The 17523-nt window shown below is 41.1% G+C and overlaps 1 protein-coding gene across 2 annotated transcripts in view; it reads left to right on the forward strand.

The window, feature by feature from the left end:
* The window catches only part of MCTP2 (multiple C2 and transmembrane domain containing 2), a 139477-nt gene that overhangs the window by 60142 nt on the left and 61812 nt on the right, over nucleotides 1–17523 (forward strand). For both annotated transcript variants that reach the window (XM_019533768.1, XM_019533769.1), the window contains 3 exons: nucleotides 522–615; nucleotides 2869–2971; nucleotides 5599–5701. In XM_019533768.1, the coding sequence (XP_019389313.1) occupies nucleotides 522–615; nucleotides 2869–2971; nucleotides 5599–5701 (300 nt within the window). The remainder of the gene's footprint in view (nucleotides 1–521; nucleotides 616–2868; nucleotides 2972–5598; nucleotides 5702–17523) is intronic.

Raw genomic sequence — 17523 nt, forward strand, 5'->3', positions numbered from 1 at the left:
TAAACTGAAAAAAATGCTTGCTAATAAAAAGTAAATAACTGCAACAAAATAGCCAATTCACAGGCTGTCATGATGCTCTAACTGTGATGTAGTGGAACAAAGGTGGGTGGAAGAACTGGAGGAGTAGGGGCTTAGACAGATGTCACATACAACATTGTGAAAAACCAGTGGAAAGACGAGGTGGATTCCTAAACCAGGGGAATTTCAAAAAATCCAGGGGAGAATTATCTTGGAAACAGTTTGCGGTGGAAATAAGTTATGTTGATTTAGATTTTGTTTGTCCATACCCATCCCAGAGGAGCCATTTGCTAAAGGTTGAGTAGCTTATCTGCTCCATTGGTATAATGGCAAGCTACTGTCACAACCAGCTACTCCCAGATGGCTGAAAATTGCCCCATTCCTGATCCCATATATATTATGCCAGGATATGTATACATCTGCCAGCGCTCTTAAGTTTTGAAGCAGTCTATCAAGATCTGTGGTGGACTGAATTTCTGCTAAAAATATCTCTCTTCTTCTAGAGTTTAAAGAATTCCTTTAAGGACATGAAGGACATTGGCTTCCTACAGGTCAAAGTGTTAAAGGCAGTCGATTTGTTGGCAGCAGATTTCTCAGGTACTAAATGTCTTTGTCCTTTTCATTTTAAGTCTCTTTTTTTCTTTTTTTTCCCCTCACGTGAGGGGGTAGCATATGTGAAGACTGCATTATTGATAACAAAGTATAGTTAGCCGAGCAAGGCAAAGGGCAACGCTTCCTTATTAAAGGTTTAGTAGCAATATACGCCCGTAGAGACAAGGTTGTGCATTATGGAAGCCCTCAGAAACCTTACTTGAGCCTTAAACAACACACATCTCATGTGTCTACTGCTGGGGGCGGGGGTCAATGCCCTCTTGCTCTGGATCTGCACATGATGTATTTAGGAATTTCTTCCCATAAAATGTTCTATTGAAAAGTTCCCAGTCAGCTCTCCACTTGTCTGAATGGGCTACATCCAGCAAGAGCAAAGGGATTCATTGCTCTAACTACAAGTCATGCCTTCACTCCAGTGCTGTTTAATCCTGTAGCATAGATTGGATCCAAGGGCATCCGTAGCATCTTCTAAGGTAGCTGTACCTATGCTAAATGACCTTTCTCTGCATCAAGCCTCTCTCAGCCCTGGTTCAACAAGGTTTAATGGCCAGTACATACACTGTGCAACCATGACCTGCTCCTGATGCAACAGGTATGGTCAACCCCGTTTGGTGTGGAACAGAGTACAACCCTAACAAATGAAGGGAGTGCTGGACTTGCTTCCAACTTTCAAATCTGGCTCTAGAACAAACAGCCACAAACGTTTGACTGAATGGAGTACATTCTTGGCAACCTACAAGGCAAGAAGAGCAATGGCTGTTTCTGTGCTCAAACAGGAATGTGGGCATTTGTGGGTAGATAATGAACAGAGAGAGATACCAGAGTTCTTGATTGTACATTTTAAAGACCTTTTTTTTCCCCTGGAGAGTCTATGACACCCATTTCTTGTGCACGGCACAAGATTGTAATCCTGCTTAAGTAAAAGGTTACTCTGTCTGTCATTATATTCAAAATAACCCAGGCTTTGAGCCTGATTCATGAAGCAAATGACAAATTGTTTTTCAATGGCAGGGCTGAAAATATCCTAGTATTATGCAGTAATAGACCCGCCAAATTGCAAAAGGATGCAGCTATTTTAGGTAAAAATAGCATAATTTCTGATCATGAAATGAGAGACATAAAGATTAATTATCTGTTCTGAGCCATTCATAAATGATTAGTGCAGCAATTATGTGCTTCCATAATAGAACCCTCCCAGTGTAATGCCATATTTCCTGCATTGCCTGGGAGACTGTTCAGATATATTGTTATTGATAAAAGTAAATTCAAGGTCCAGCTAAAACTCTGTTAAAGAGATCATCAAGGAAATAATAATAATAAAATACCAAAGATTTCCAAGGATTAATAGAGGAACAATTTGAGCATGTATCTTTTTTTTTGTTGTTGTTCTGTAGCATAGTCATGATTCAGTGGTGGGCATGTGTCTGCAGACCAAACCAGCTATCTAATTCTGTTGTGTAGAATGCTATTTTATACCATGTGACTTATTACTGTAGTAAACATCAGATTTCAGGGTGATGGTATTTGGGTCGATGCATGTTGATATGGCATATTTTAGCAAATGCAAGTTAAAAACCCACAGTAATAACTAGAATCAGAAAATTACATTATGTATGATTAAGGCTTTAGCAGCCTTTTGCAAATCCACAGGTAGGTACTGTTTTAGATCAATTTTTGGGTTCCCACACCATATTTAAAATATATAGTTAAGTATATCAAGCCAGTGCTCCAAGAACCTCTCAAACCACAGCCATTCAGCACTATTTGCTCATTTGTTAAAGTCCTAAGATAATATGAAATGACTTGGCTTTGCTGGAGTGCCCTGTGGATATCCAGGAGAGGTCAAAACCCGCCCCAGAAAAAAACTCCACGGACAGCGTGCCCTTGCAGCACGGAGAACGCCTGTCTGTGCGGTATGTGGCACTGCAGACAAGTTTGCAGCTCCACGTCCCGCGCAGCCACGATGGTCTGGACGCATACCAGAAGGAGGTTAGGCTGCGGTCAGTGCTTACTAAATAATCTGTTAAGGAAGACAGGTTTTTAAATGCAGTTTATTCTATATTTTGCCCATTAATCTCCAACTCTGCTGGAAAAAGACCGAGGTAACTATATGGAGAATGGCAGAGCAGGGTGACAATTATAGAGTAACGTATTTGGATGCACGCGCTTTCATAAGTTTACAGCCTGCTTCATCACATACTGCATCTCCCCCCTTTGTTTTACCTGTTTGTCCCTCAGGTAAAAGTGACCCTTTCTGTGTATTAGAGGTGGGTAACGACAAACTTCAGACGCATACCGTTTACAAGAATCTCAACCCGGAGTGGAACAAAGTTTTCACAATGTAAGTGAATTCCTTTTGAATGTATGCCATAAACACTAAACAGGAAACACGAGTTCAAATGTGGGGCATGTCATCTTCTGCCTAGTAAAATAAGGAAAAGGAAATAAATAACACAGTGAAAGCCTTTTGCCTTCCCTTAATATTTTTCATGAAATGCATTAATAGAAGAAGACATTAAAAGAATTATTACTGGGATATTTATAAGAAGAATCATGACTCTGCTTCTTGGACCCAGATAGGAGTCTCTTAGATTATCTGGCAGGAAATGGAGATGAGATGGTCACTTCTAGGTTTTCCATAATTTAAAATAAAATTTGTGACACTGGCATTTTAGAACTTTGGTAAATAAGCAGGAAGTTGCGGTTTTATTGTCCCTGCTTAAAAAAAAAAAAAAAAAAAAAGGCTGAAGTTAAATTAGACTAGAAGAGTCGTTTTCAACCTTTTTTTTCTTTGTGGACCCCTAGAAAAAAATGAATGGAGGTATGGACCCCTTTGAATTGTAAGTGGGGGTACTCATATACTTTTGATTAATCGTAGCCATCTTTTGTGGACCCCTTAGACATAGTGGGTGAACCCTCAGAGATCTGCGGGCCACAGGTTGAAAACCACTAGGCTATCAGACGTGTAAACCAAACTGGAAATCTATATATTTTAATTGAACAGATTTTAAGTGACTGCGATTGTAATGAAAATGCTCACTTGGTATTTACGGAACTTTCCCCATATGGGAACTAGCTCTTCGCATTTCTCCTCAAGTTGACCATCTCCTTTTCTTAAATGCTGAGGTGGAAATACTGCTCACTGGGGCTTCAAAATGAGTTTGATTTCTCTTTCTTTGTCCACTGCTGTTAAGACGCCTAGTAAATATGGTAGCTGCATCTTTATGATGTGGATGCTCATCTACCAGGAGCCTGGGAGTTACTGACTTCCGTTGCACAAACAAATATGCAGGGGGTTTGGGATGGATTTGAAGAAGGGTATGAAAGGGTTCATGCCACATTGGTCTACAGCCAATAAAGACTCTGCCACACGTTGCCACTTAATTCACTGATCCAGAAGAGGAACTTGTTGGACATGTAGCGTTCTTCTCTTCGATCACCTCTGCCATTTAGAGGATATCTATTTTCAAGAAGGGTCATACCCATCACTCTCCTGGGATTGCTCCAACTTCTGAGTGGTAAAGAATATTTTGCCAGTGTCAGAAACCTTGTAAAGATTGCAAAATGTGACCTTCCCTTCAGATCTCCTATTGCCATTTGTATCACCAGATCCTTTGAGCCTTCCATTCTCCCGCATACTCCTCCCTTGATTTTAGAAGTTTTAAATTAAACAAAACTTTGAAAGTTAGCAGTATTATGGGTTTGTCTTGCCAAGTGCTCAGAGCAGAGTGTTTGTGTAAATCCACTTCCATTGTATATGGTTGGTACCGCCAGAGACCTTTTCTGTCCATCTCAGTTTCTTGTATTCATCAAGGTGGTAGCTGAGCACTTTTAACATTTTATATCGCTGCCAGCTTGTATTATTTGGAGAAGAGTGATGGGCTGCAGAGCTGTCTACAGCTCTTCTAAGGCATTTTTTTTTTAATTTGCCTTTGAAGAAAAATAGAGGGATAGCTTCATAAACCAGCAGGTACGGATAGCCATTTGCTTTGTCTGGGCTGAGAACCTCGGGGCTATATATTTTACTGGTTGTCTCCCTCTAGTGGCTGCTCCACATAAAAGATTAATGGGCACACTACAGCTGTTAGTTGTCGGGAGTTAGCACTTCAGCTCGAGTTGCAGAAGCTCGTGCATTTAGGGCAATAGGCTCCAAGCTGAATTTGTGACAGGTGGTTTTCATAAGCAGCAGGCCCCAGAGCTGGAATATTCCTGGGATTCGTTTTATTCTAGCTGGAACAGCAGCTCTCTGGGGCTTGTATACCAGAAAAGCAAAGCAAAGTTTCACCCTGTCAGTTGTTTTTTAGATGAATAATAACATCCACTTCTCTAACCTCATTTCATTCAGGATCTATGCTTTCTTTTCCTGTGGAATACCTCCAATAAATCACCGGTGTTTGCCCAAATTTATACCATTCCCTGGATTAATTTCATATTTAGTAATGATTCTAATCTCTACTTGCACTTGGCAGATGGTTGTCACCCTAGTTAAAACATATGAGTTGGATGAAACTAGAAATATTAGCTGCTTTAGTTTCGGGGGGTTTTAGGATCTTGAAATCAGAGTGCATTGCTCAAGGCGAAGGGGACAGCTATAAACTGTGCTTTGTGCTTAGTTTTTTACATGTTCACACACCTGACAACCCGATTCTTTATCTCTCCTTCAACGTATTCTCTTTCCTTGCAGTGCCTGTCTGTGTGCCATCAGCACCAGCAGCCACACACACATGAACTATCACTGTCTAGCAATAATTGTTATTTTTCACGTGTATATATGAATGCTGCAAGAGGGGAAAGCTTGGGGAATATCCTTGGTTTGATTTAATTTTTGCAATTTAATTAAATGCTAGTTTTATACTCCAAGGTAATGCAGACTTAATTAGTAAAACACTATTCTCAGATCTTTGTGGAGTAGACGCTCTGTGTATGTGCATAAAACACTTTTTTTCCCCCCTCTGCTTCTCATTCCAGCCCTATTAAAGATATCCATGATGTTCTTGAAGTGACAGTGTTTGATGAAGATGGAGATAAACCCCCTGATTTTCTCGGAAAAGTTGCCATCCCTTTGCTGTCTGTAAGTTATCTGTGCTTCATATATCACTTGAACATTGATGGTTTCATTGGGAACGAGTTGCATTTCTTTTCCCCCTGTAGTACGTAACAACTCAGATATAGAGATAAACAACCCTTGTGATATATATGTGCCTTAGTTGGCCAGTGTTTACAGTCCTCCGTAATGCAAGAAATGTTGCCAGTGCTTTTCTGTCCAAATCTGGTTGATTGGGAAAGGAAAATTACAGAAATGTCCGTGGTTGATCAGTGCTATATGGCATTTTGGCCTGAAAACCTAATTGTTCATCTGTATGTTCCCACACCTCCTTTCAAAGGTAACATTTTAAATACCTCTGTTGCTGCTTTTTTCTCCAAGAAAGTAATTGCACTTCACAATAGGATGGAGTAGAGAGAGTTGTTGTTGGCACAGCTGCACAAAATTACCTAAAAGGGGTATTCAGTACTCCCTACTGCCTTTAAAGATCTGCATTTTTGTTGTGGGAAGAGAGAGATCTTGGGAGAATAAAATCAGAACAGGAAAGCAAACCAGCCCATGGAGAAAGGGGTTGCTTTGGAGATCGAGGCGTGCCAAAGCATTTCAGAACTGGCCAAAAGACCACCTTACTAATAAGAGGCATCTGGTGGTAAAACATTGGTACAGAGATAAAGAAAAGCAGCTGAGTAGAGGGGACAGATTTAATTGGAAGCAGGACTAGTGGCAGCAGAGGGGCTGGACTAGATAATTCACAGGATATAAGTGTGTGTGGTCTTACAGTGAGCACTGATAATCTATGCTGTGGTAAAGTTATGAAAAAAGCGTCCATGATAACTATGCTCATGGCGTTTTTTGGTTTTTTTAAATAGGTTCAATTAAGTACATATTTGGGGCTGAATTTCAGCATCCAGACTGTCACCGATATACTCTTGAGTTAACATTTAAAAAGCAATTAAGCATGTGTGTAAAGTTAAGTAATGGCTGCCTGTTTATTCAAATATTTTAGCCAATGCAATAGAGTTCAAAGAAGTACATTAATAAAATAAAAGCAAGATTTTAACAGTAATTTTAACCTAGCAATGGTAGTACATACCACTTTTGTTCTACTTTTATTTCCCTTTTCTCTCTCCAGGGAGGGAAGAGGGAAGGGGTGGCATGGTTTCAGCTTAGGTAGCTTAACGTGTTACTGTTTATATTTAAAATATTATCTGTTTCATGATATACAAGATGTTGTGGACAGCACAGTGAGTGTTGCTGTGGGAACCTTACCTTTTTAAATTACTGCCTTTCATGAATTTTTAATTGCATTAATGTAATTTCATTTGCATTTCATATCCACTTTATCAGAATGTGTGTATATGTGGCACTGGAGATGAACCAAGAAGCATTTGGTAGTCCATGGACACGCATTGTGCTCAGGGAACATATCCGTGCTTAGAAATAGCCCAAATACAGAAGGCAGGTTGTGCTGATCACTGTGGTAATATTTGGCTATGTTTTTATGAATTATCTGCCTAGAGCTAATACTGAACATCTCGCTTATTATCACTAGTGCAGCTATTTTCTGAACAGTGGTATAATAAAAATGACACCACAAGTTCCATGTCTCTTGTTACTTACTGATGCCTGTTTGAATACGCTTGCTTTTGCAAGAAAAAATAGATTTGTGTTTCCTGGCAGTGTTGCAAACTCCACTTGGGATCTGAAAGCCGCATCAAGTGAGGCCTTGCTGATCATCACTAAAATAAATATGCTGTTCTTCAAATGAAGACACAGAAGGGTGGATTCAACAGTTCTGGAAACCAGGCCCCTTTTGCTGGGTCAGGCTGTACTTGTTCACATAATGCATAACACAATTAAAAAAAAAAATAGGTACCTGTCTATGGAAACTGGGATGCTTTGGGAAGAATTACAGATGCAGAATAAAGATGCCAGCAGGTGTAGAAAAGGGGGTATAAGAGAGGAAGAGGCAGGAAGATGTGGGCCAGGGAGAGGGAAGTGATGGACAGGTTTGTGTAGATAGATTTAGCTGTGGGACCCTCCAAAGTCGGAGAAGGTAAGGTGGACTGGAAAAATTACATCCGTCAGGAGACAAATCATGAACTCCACATAAATTCCCTGTACCCGAGCACCTGACCTCTGCACAAAGAATGTCCCCAGGTGGTAGAAAGTGGGGCAGGGGAATATGTATGTATTTTTAATCTCGGTATACGCTTTATTCTCTCAAGAGGAATGCCGTGTTCAGGACCTTTGTACAATGCTGCTTTATGTGGCACAAATCCTACATCGCTGCATAGGAGATAAATTATAGGATTTGGAGCACAAGAATGAGCCCCCGTAAAGCAGGGGAAATGCTTGGACCCTGTAAACTCCATTGGCAGAGTAGATTCGGATCTAGCACAGTAGTCCCAACACACAGCACTTGATTAGGACTGTGACACATAAGTTACTTGGCAGCCCCCCCCGCCCCATTACTGTCGCACTACTCAAGATGCAGTTATTTTAAACCATTTGTTCTCTTTAGTGTCCTGCCTCATTGACGTCTGCAATTTTAGGATAATATTAAGTCGGCTGCATATGAGGAACCATTTGATGTTTACAGGGAGGAACAACTCTTAACATCTTTTATTCCATTTTTGATCACTTGGTTAATTTTTCCCAAAGTCCTCATATCCCCGATGTTACTGGAAGAGAGTGGCTAGAGCAGCTGCTCTCCTGCAGATCCTGCGCCTGCCAAATGGTCTGTCTGATCGGCAGCAGGCTGTGTGGGCTTACAGTGAGAAGATGTTAGATTTGGATTTTGTGTTGATTTTACAGGCATGCATCAAGTATCCCTTAGGAAGCATGTAACAAGGCAGAGGAGGGGAGGGCGTGTGTGTGTGTGTGGGGAGGGTAATGTTTCCAACTCTGTTCCATGTAGGTTCTTTTGTCCAAGGTTTGAGACCAAAAAAAACCCAAACATGTTTATGCTTTTTCTAGCCAAGTGATCTTCTTCCTTTCCTTCCAGACTTCTCTGCCTCCTCTTTCAGGCCAATCTAATACAAATATACTGTTCTTTGCATTTAATTAAAGACCATTTAGCATCTATTAACTTTGTTCAGAAAAAAAAATGCAATTTTCTGAAACACTCCTTATTTAAATTGAAGAGTTTTTTTCTCACTTCTGTTGATGTACGTTTTCCCTGCATTTAACCATATCCTTCGAGGTTTTGGAGATTGGTACTGTAACATAGCTGTAGCTGGGAATAGATAGTGATGGCCAGTATGGACTTGCTCATAGGTGACTGGGCCTGAGTTTGACTGGAGTTAGATCAGTCTCGGAAAACCAAAATGCAGTTTGTAATATGTTCTAGTTCTTCAGGAGGAAAAAAAATAGTTTAATTACTTGTGACCTGTTTACAGATGAGATACAGTTACTTGAAGATTTATTTTGAGTTGTCACAGATTTTCATCTTTAAGAAAACTGGACTGAGTAAAGAGTTAGGATGGGGGAAGAAAAAAGGAATTACCCAAATATTATTTCAAATTTAATAGCAAATTTTCATTTAGGTGTGTCCAGGATTTATATGCAAGTCCTCTGTACACATTCAAGTGCTTGAGCTTTTGTTACTGGGATGCTTGGAGCAAACGAATTGTAAACTTGAGTGCACAAATGCTCACAGAAAGCAAAGTTGGAAATCCCATGTTCTGTTGTAATATTTGACATTTTACATTTTATACTGAACTTGTTTGTCAGATGCATCATTCAGACAGGGATGGAGGCATCATTCAGAATGGGGAGGAAGTTCAAGAGAGAGTTTTCAGGTATCGGGCAGTATTTGAGAATTTGACACTGTTTTGGACAGAGTGGAGAAAACCTAGAAGAATAAATACATATTCATTCGTTTTCTTCCAGTGTGAGGTAATAATGCACTGTAGAAACACCACCTAGTGTTTATAACACCCCACTAAACTAGGCATTGTCCCCATTTTAGAGACAGGAAAACTGAGGAAGAAGAGTTGTAACTTGTTCACGGCTACCCAGTGAGTCAGTACTGGATTAGCACTGTGGGATCTTTGGTATCTAAGGCAGCTTGCTTGCAAAGTGTTGTATGTGGCATGGAGTTCTTTCTGATGTGGTGAACACATGATTAAAGGTTAAAGAAAGCTTTAGTTCCAGTAACCAATAAGGGATTTGGGAGCATCCTTATCTATTGATGCACAAGCATCTCCTCAGTACGAGAACTGATGGTTGGTGCGTTTCAGCAAGCTGTGACTTCAAATACAGCCAGCATGTTTTGTAGATTCACCTTAACAGAGCTCATTTGTGAGAGCTCATTTTCACATTAATACTGAATTTTTCTGCCATTCACTCTTCATTTCCTCTCCTCCCCCCTGCTTCTGATTACACACAAGCTTATTTCTTTCTCCAAGAGTCTTTTCTTTCCACCTTCAAGGGACTCCTATCTAGTAAAAGGATTTACGTTGTTAGGGAAATGGGAGTGTGTAATGTGCTTCTATGAAGTTGAAAGCAAAAAATATCAATTATCTCCATGTAGGAAGGGCCTTCAAATGAAGTACTATATCACAGAATGATGTTTCTGTAGATAAGAACATTCCAGCTCCAGGCAAACTTCAGCTGCACCCTTTTTAAATGGTAGAAAATGTCTGTAAAATGTCCTCATGTAACCAACTAAGCTTCGTGTGCAATACCACGGTGGATATAGCTGCTACGACTATCCCAAGGATTTCATGCTCCAAGGCAGAGGTGGCCAACCTCTGGCATAAGCAAGGGCATCCTCCTTGGTTGGTACCCAGAAGATCAGGCAGGGAACAGGCAGCACAGCAGCCAGTAGGACAGGAAGCAGAAAACAGAGAAGGAGATTGGGCAAGGACTACAGAGTAGGGAGCAGAAAGCTGAACAGCAGATTGGGCAGAGGAAGATCAGAGTGGCACTTGGGGAGAATGTGGGGTTAATTTGTGTCATGCTGCTATAAAGATTAGCCACTTCTGCTCTAAGTGATGGCCTGCACATGGTACACAGGGGGGACCTGTTCTTCTTGAGTACTGAGCACTTCCAGTTACTGCAGGAGTTGAGAGCACTTAGCACTTGGCTTGTAACACTCAACGTTTTACAGGACAAACCTTGGGTGACGTGGTGGTTGTGATAACACTGCAGTTAAGTTGGAGTGGAGCTGGCTGAAATACAGGATTTCTAGTACTGGGCTTGTTTTTTAATTTGGTATTGGTCTGACTTGGACATTTTTTTTTTTTTTTTTTAATTTTCTATGAACCAAAAATTCCATTTTGGGGCCATCAACACAAATGAAGTGTTTGACATGATTTTTTTTTTTATTCCCCGGCCCTTGCAATTGCTCAGTGCAGCGGAGACTGAAATCGGCACTGTGGTCAATGAACAGCTGCCTGGGATGTCAGGGCTGTCTCTGTGGTTGGAGCTAGGGCTTTCAGGCTCCCAGCTCCACGGGAGAGAGCCCAGGCTTGGCTGATAGCCTCAGAGCCATGGAGCCTGCAATCCTGGAGTCCTTGTTCTTTGGCCAGAAAACTTGGGTCTGCGGACCTCAGACAGCTTGCCAGGAATCCAGGCAGGATCAATTAGAGTTGTGCCTTATGTCTCACCAAAGCTCATCCAACCTGAGATATTTGGGGCTTAATGCGCTGGCATGTTGCAGTGAAAAAAAAAAAGGGACCTCTTCTTTCCCCTTTGGAAAAAATTCTGATCAACTCTCATCTGCAACCAACAGCCACACCTAGATGAAGCAGGTGGCTTGAGTATCAACCTTGCCATCCTCTTTTCCTAGGAAAAAAGAGACTTTGTAATGGTTCCAGATATCTGTCCTATTTGGCACTCTTTATGTTATGACATTATGCATCCGGGGCGAGTTCAGGCAAGAATATCAAAGGTTCCAAATGTGTTTGCAGGGGCTTCCCAGGGGATAGCCGTTGACTTTTATACACATGTTGGAGGGAGATATTACAGGGGTTTCATCTGGCTTTGTTTTGTCAGGTCATCTAGATGACCCTCAATCTGCATCAAAGCTGGATTCATAGAGACGTTTTCTTAAAATCAATGCAAAAAGTCTCACTACATCATATTTCTTCAAGACGAGCAATGAAAAAACACTGTTTCCCGTGCAAGGGTCTTGTCTGCTGAGAGTCTTGCATCATATCCATCTTCAATCTTAGCTTTTACTGTTTCATTAAAATTGTGAAGTGTTCAGTGAAGTTGTTACTTAATAGGTTTAGCATTGGCTACTGACAGCAGTACCATGTTTTAGTCGCATGTTTGATCAGGGATGCTTGTAGAAACAGTTTAGCAAATATATTCATTAATTCAAAAGAAACTCAACCCATACTTGTAGAGTGACATGAAGAACTTTGGAAACCCTCATTGCATTTGGATGTTTCCCCCCCCTATACACAGAGATTGGGACCGCTCATTTGGAGAGACAAACTAGTGCAGTGGTTTTCAACCTTTTTAGATACAAGGCATCCCCTTGGAAAATGCTAGCGTTTAGCTTTTGCTCATTTTTTTTACTACAGAAAAATAATAGAGCCATTTGTTTGTAAAGAACTTGGATAAACCAAAGCAGGTCAGAACATTTTTGACATTATGGATTCCTATTTGAAATCTTCGGGTTTAACTTGTGAACCATGTGTCAGTGTTTGCACACCTAACCTGGCTAATATAGAGGTGGCAGCTAGGGGTACCCTGAAAACAATCTGCAACATTATAGGGTGGTACAGCATCCTGGTTGAAAAATACTGAGCTGGTAATGTGTTTGGGGGAAGATTGAGCAGCTAAGGTGCACCTTTCTACGTCTGAGATTGTGGCAGCTCTAGAGATGTCTTTTACTATAAGCTTGAGTGATGTCTAGGACCAGCCCTAAATTGGGTCTGCTACCCCATGCCACCAAAGGGCTGCTATGAAGGCTGGGGCATTTGGAGCCTGAACAGCCCAGCCATTCCCTCCTCCACGACGTTCTTTCCCAGTATGGTTCTTCATGGGATGAAGAGGACAAGGACGCAAATATATTTCAAAACGTTGGAATTTCTTATGGGATAGAAATTCTTAATTTTCAACTAGCTTTGTTCAGAAGCCTAGTTTAGATGCTGGAAGTAATAGTAGAAGTTGAGAGCTGACCTCTGCTTGTGCTTAATGGGAAGGAGTGCATATTGGAGGTTCCTGTTGTTTGAAATTTTAGAAGAATTATTTGTATGTATCATAATGATGATTTATTAGGTAAATGTTGAGTCCCCAAAGAGTTTAGAGTCTAAAAGGCACAATGTGAATGAAGCAAGTAAGCTGTGTGTTTAGGACAGTAGGTCACTAGGAGAACAGTATAACAATAGTCGTTAGGTTGGTTTAGCATCTGTTGTATGGCAGTTTTTGTACCCAACCTGACAAGGGATTTAAAAGAGGATAATGCAGAGTTAAAAGGATAAGGTTGTAAGTATTTGCACAGTGCTTTTCCTTGTACCTAACCTGACAAGGGACCTAGTAAGACAAAGTGTAGAGGAGTCTTTGGATAAAGCAGACCGCAGATGGTTGGAGCTTCATTGCTAGGTAAATATTATAACATTAAATGTTATAAATATTATAACATTAAAGAATAATACTTCTGCTAAGGGAAATGAAATATAACGGGAGGAAGCAAATAATATTGGAGGAGTCTTTGGGCCTCACAGAGTCATTTTCATCTTCTATTAGTCATTAGGGGTTTTGGGGGTTTTTTTTGTTTTGTTTTGTTTTTTTTAGAGCTGTATGGGAGGATGCTAGATCTTTTTCCTGTGTAGCACATCAATCTACCTGAAATGAAAACATACTTGGATAAAGCATCCTATCTGTCCTCAGACCTTACAAAAAAGAGCAAGTCGATGTGTTGGGCTTTCCTGCCGTCTGTGCCAAATCACTGTTACAGGCACTCTCTGCTGGTGATTGTCTAACCATAAAACTTGTACGTGATGAAGACTCTCCTCAGTGCAAACATTCCCTCATTAGAATCCATCAGGGTGTAAAACATAGTGCCAATAAGTGAGTAGCTTTACTTGCTTCTCTTCAGGGGTCAGACATTTCCAGATTTAGATTGGAAAGATGTGTACACATGTTAGCATGTGTAGGACAGACAGATAGGAACATTTCCTTTATTTTCTCTTCACCCACGTGCATAGATATATTCAGCGTTCTTTTGGAGCTTGCCCAAACCAAGTCCCGTTATCAAGCCCTCGAGCTTGTTGTGTGATGTCCTTGTGATACCAGGCACATTGCAGAAATGATTGTGCTTGTAGGGCCTAGTCAGTTAGTAGGTCTGAAGTCTTTAGACTTTATAACCTTTCTAGGATTTCATGGTGTTTCCATTCACTTTTTCAGTAGCTGCAGAAAATGCTGTAAGGAACAGCTGTGGATAGGAAAGTTGGCAGTGAAAAATGCGTAGAGTTGAACCAAGTGGGCCCAAAATGAAAGGAGCTAGGTTTAGCCTTTTTTTTTTTTTTTTTAGAGATTTGGGGATAGAAAAAGAACAGTAAGGAGGAAAAAAAAAGTAGGCCTCCAGCACCTTCTTTGAAGATGTACTGCATTGAAAGTGTCCTGGGCATTTTCTTCTGTAGTCTGTTGAGGGATGCTACCTTTTTATTTCCATGCAATCAAGGGGAGTGGAACTCCTTCTTGCATGTGTTGAATCAAACAGGGTTAGTATGCTACCGATGCATCAAAAAAGGTGTTTTTTATACTCTACATTTGGTAAGTCCTGCATAGCCAATTCTTGTTTTTTCCCTCCATATTTTTTTGCTGAAGGTTAGAGAACAGGGAATCAGTATAAATGCTTAATATTTCACCAGGCTATTATTGCCTGGTGAACATGAGCTGGCAGTGTAAGGAAGCCATCAACAAAGCCAGTTGCACCTTATGGAGCGTTAGTAGATGCATGATCAGCAGATTGAGGGAGGTGATGCTCCCCCTCTACGCAGCGCTGGTCAGGCTGCAGTCATAGTACTGTGGCTAGATTTGGGCACCGCACTTCAAGAGGGATGTGGAAAATCAGGAGAGGGTTCACAGGAGGGCCACTCGCATGATTAGTGGCCTCTGTGCAAGACCTTACGAGGGGAGTTTGAGGGATCTGGATCTCTTCAGACTTCACAAGAGACAACTGAGGGGAGACCTTGTAGCAGCCTATAAGTTTATCAAGGGAAGACAATAGAGAATTGGAGATGCACTATTTACCAGGGCACTTCTAGGAATAACTGGGAATAATGACTACAAACTAGTGGAAAGCAGATTCAGGTTATATTAGGAAGCCATTTTTGACCGTCCATTCATCCAACCTATACTTCCTTAGCCTGCTGGAGAGATCGATGCTGTAATACAAGCCAAAATGTTAGAATGAAGAATAACAAAGAAAACTCATAGTGCTTACCGTTGAACTGTATTATGACAGTGTGATAGTTCACTTATGCAGTTTTAAAAGCAACCTTTTAAAATAACAAGAGAAAACACTTTTTGATAACAACCTTTGCACAGCATTATGGAGTTTCGTGTTGGGTCCTAGCTCATTGCACCTCCATCATGTGATTCATCTCGCTGTGTACACCAAGAGGAAGCCCCTTGACGTCAGTGGTACTATGAGAATATAAAATGGGGTGACACCAGAATCAAACCTTCTTGTTTTAGCAAGAGCAGCAGCTTCTTCAGACTCTGTGTGTCTGCTTCCTCGTATGTAGTAAAACCATCCTCGATGCTTTCTTTCGTTAGATTTTTAAAAGCTGTAATTGCCTGTCCTTGGGCCAGACGAGGTAAAGAGAAGTCCTTGGCAGGTATCAGCGGGTTGATGTGCTTGCTGCCTTGCAGGGTGGCTTTGCTCCCCTGGGAACTCCTGAGCCAGTCTTCTTAATACAAGCAATAGCCCCTGCCCCTGAACAAACAAATACATGAATAAAGCAAAACCTTCACCTTCTTTCCAGGAGGCAGAAGAGGCCCCTGTACCTCTTGCCCCCTTTTAATAGCAAATTCTTCTGGGTTCCTGGACACAAACTGCACCGTCTCAATTCAAGCTCCTTGCTCTTTCTCCACTGGAGCTCCTAACCCAGGGTGGCTGTCTCCCTTTTTGAGTTAGACTAGGTTATTGTCAGGGATGCTTTAACTCCCTCTTAGCAGAGAAAAAAACAAAGAAAAAAGGATACCCGAAAGGTTCTAGGAACCGTCACATCTATTCATTATTTCACTGTTCATTTTTTTAGCTCTTGATGAAGAAAAAATATAAATGAGCATTATTTGTTATGCATGTTTCACATATATGTACGCTGCATTTCTAAGGATGCTCCAATCTAGCCCCCCAGTCCCAGGATCCAAACACCATGAGCCCAGATGGCCAGGGATCTTCAGGGAGATGAAGCACCTCGATCCATTCTTCTCCATTGTCTTGTGAAGTTTGATATGCCTTTACTACTGTCAAGAAAGGGTGATGAAACATGGTCAAATCTTTCAGCACTTTGGAACTTTTCTTTTAAAAGTAGAAAGAGAAACCACTCTCCACACTGCTGGAATACCGTTTTCAGGTTTCTTACATGATTGTTTCTACAGACTGAGGTTGCTGCAGTTTGAAGGACTCAGTGAAGCAGACTTGGGAGGCCATGCCTTTGCGCTGCCTCCCCACCCAGAAAACCTAAGATTGCGTGTGTAACATTTTTCTTCCCTTTCCAGCTGCCCTCTACTCTTTTTTTTTTTTTTAATGTCAGCTGTCTGTAAGGAGTGTGTAAAGCATTAGGGTGTGGGTGTATGGAGTGAGAAATATAGTGAAGGAAAGTTTCCTGTTGAAGGAAGTAGGTGAAAACATCCAGAGCAATGTTTAAAAAGACATACGGGCTTCCCACAGTTGTCTTAATTTACAGATGTTGGTACAGCTGGTTGAAGTCTGTGGAATGTTGTGTGTGTGTGTGTGTGTGTGTGTGTGTGTCCTCGTCCCCTTAGAGGGAGGAGGGGATCTAGCTAACAAACAAAACAAACCCTTGATTTCAGTGGAATTTTCTAATGGGGAAAATTAAAATAAAATCTTATTTTTCTGATGCATGTTTCCAAATTAAAAAAAAAAAAACCCAAACCCAACACTTTTTTTCATTCTGCAACAAAAAGTGTGATGTTTTGATATGGTTTTTGTCTTCATATGGGATTTTAAAAGTGTTAAACTTTTGAAATATCAGAACTTTCTATGGGACAAAGTCCAGGAGTTCAGCACCTGTATTGTCAGTATGCAGCAGCTCACATTCCACTCCATGTCCTCCCAGAATATGAGGCATACACATCACACCGGCACTAATACCTGTGGGTCCATATTTGACAGCATTGTCTCAACCGGCAGGTTGCAAAGTAGCTTATCTGTCATCAGTCTCAGAAGGAGCTGACCTCCTTTGTGTATGACCTGCAACTCTCTTTTAAAGAAAGCAAAATTGACCCCACATCAGTTTGACCCAGTGCCCTATTTCTTGCACACGACTGCACAACACCCTATCAAGTGAAGCTCTGGATGACGGCAGTAATGGAAAATGAAATTCCTGTTTGGACACTGGTGAGGATGCAGACTGGTCTGTTACAGAGGGCCCTCTTCCCTTGAGCCATTAGCCGGGAAAACCATTTAGCTGTTGAAACTCTCTTCTGTGCAGAAGAGGTAATACAACCCAGGGAAGGAAAATGACCTCTCCCTTGTCATGTGAAATCACCATGTAGTCCCATTATGCCATTTTCCCCTTACTCATTTCCACTGTGGTTTATATGAATAAACATTGCAGCAGCAATAGCTATTTTAAATATGGTTGCAGTTTCATGCCCTTGAATTTCCTCTGTTATCTTTAATCTTTGATCAT

This window comes from Crocodylus porosus, unplaced genomic scaffold, assembly GCF_001723895.1.
Source record: "Crocodylus porosus isolate Cpor-Errol unplaced genomic scaffold, CroPor_comp1, whole genome shotgun sequence".
In the NCBI taxonomy this organism is placed as follows: domain Eukaryota; kingdom Metazoa; phylum Chordata; order Crocodylia; family Crocodylidae; genus Crocodylus; species Crocodylus porosus.